Below are 1506 nucleotides of genomic sequence, written 5' to 3'. Positions count from 1 at the left end.
TTTTTTTTTTTCATGTGTTCTCAGGGATTCGGAAAGATCGGAGAGGAGGGAGAATGTTGAAGCACAAGCGCCAGAGGGATGATGGGGGAGGCAGGAATGAAGCGGGGCCGTCTGGAGATATGAGAGGGGCCAGCCTTTGGCCAAGCCCCCTCTTGATTAAGCACACCAAGAAGAACAGCCCGGCCTTGTCCCTGACAGCCGATCAGATGGTCAGTGCCTTGTTGGATGCAGAGCCTCCCTTAATCTATTCTGAGTACGACCCCACTCGGCCCTTCAGTGAGGCTTCCATGATGGGCTTACTGACCAACCTGGCAGACAGAGAGCTGGTTCACATGATCAACTGGGCCAAGAGGGTGCCAGGTAAGAACACTGAGCTTCAACTTCTGTTTTGAGAGTCAAAAACTTTTCATGAACTGGTTAGGAGGTCATGGGAGAAATCGTGGGAAACAATAGCTTGTTACCTAATTGGCTTCAAAGTAACATCAGAATTGGCTAATCTTCCAATATTAGCACACTGTCATAATCCTGGAAATTAATTTTTTGGGATAAAAATTCTTCTAGAAATGAAAATGCTTAACATGACATAATTTTGTTATTTTTAACCCATTTTATTCACCAAAAAAAAATTTGAGGTGGACACTACATAATAAATGGATTTAATATTAAATACTCACAGTGTCAGAAATGTTAAACACTCAAAAGATCTCTGTTCCACAAAGGTTTTTAATATTTAGGACTTTTTTCAATAAACCATTTTTTAAAATAAGTAATTTCACCTTAAGAAATCTTTTCTTTTAAGATTTCTATGAACTAAATAGATAATAGTAGTTTTCTTTTTTGAAAGACAATTAATTATCCAACCCTTTTTATGCTTAGTATTTTAGTAGAAAGGGAACTACAATAGAAATATAAATTAGACTCTCAGCCCTCCGAGAAGCTGTAGAAAGATACAGTAGATAAAGTGAACTCAATTGGTTCTTTAGCTGAGTCTCTCAGAACTACTGCTTCTGTAAAAGTTGACTGTTGCTCTTGTTGTTCAGAAGAAAAACTCTAGATATTATGGAAACAAGACTAGGAAATGACCTCCTCCATGGCCCAACACATCCATTCCTATTTACATAGCTAACATAGCAAGCCAAGGCAGAATGGAGTTAAAGCTTTGTTCTGGAGTTACAGATCAAATGAATAATGGGTTTAGATATTTTCTCTTGGATTATTTTAATAGATGAAATTAATCATCACTTATAAAGCGTGAAGTATTTTTTATTAAACTGAATTAATATGGAGTTTTATATTTTTATGTCGTGGGTCACTGATATGTTCTAGGCCAAGTGGACATGTCTGGCCTTAGAAAATATTACAATTATTTGCATATATCAACATATAAACAAGTAATTTTTTGAATAAGGGGCCCACAATATGGTGATCCAAACTTGATAGAGGAGATGGAGACCTGGTTACATAGAGACACAGGGATGAATAGGCAAATTTGGATTTTCAGTGTCA

At 37.1% G+C, this 1506-nt stretch overlaps 1 protein-coding gene across 1 annotated transcript in view; it reads left to right on the top strand.

Moving 5' to 3' along the window:
* ESR1 (estrogen receptor 1) overlaps positions 1-1506 on the top strand; it is a 569447-nt gene that overhangs the window by 381979 nt on the left and 185962 nt on the right. The window contains exon 6 of the mRNA XM_004368823.3: positions 25-360. Coding sequence (XP_004368880.1) covers positions 25-360 — 336 coding nt within the window. The remainder of the gene's footprint in view (positions 1-24; positions 361-1506) is intronic.

Source organism: Trichechus manatus, unplaced genomic scaffold (assembly GCF_000243295.1).
Source record: "Trichechus manatus latirostris isolate Lorelei unplaced genomic scaffold, TriManLat1.0 scaffold00002, whole genome shotgun sequence".
Lineage (NCBI taxonomy): Eukaryota > Metazoa > Chordata > Mammalia > Sirenia > Trichechidae > Trichechus > Trichechus manatus.
Note: the sequence above shows the minus strand (reverse complement) of the source record. Positions and strands in the feature narration are given on the sequence as shown.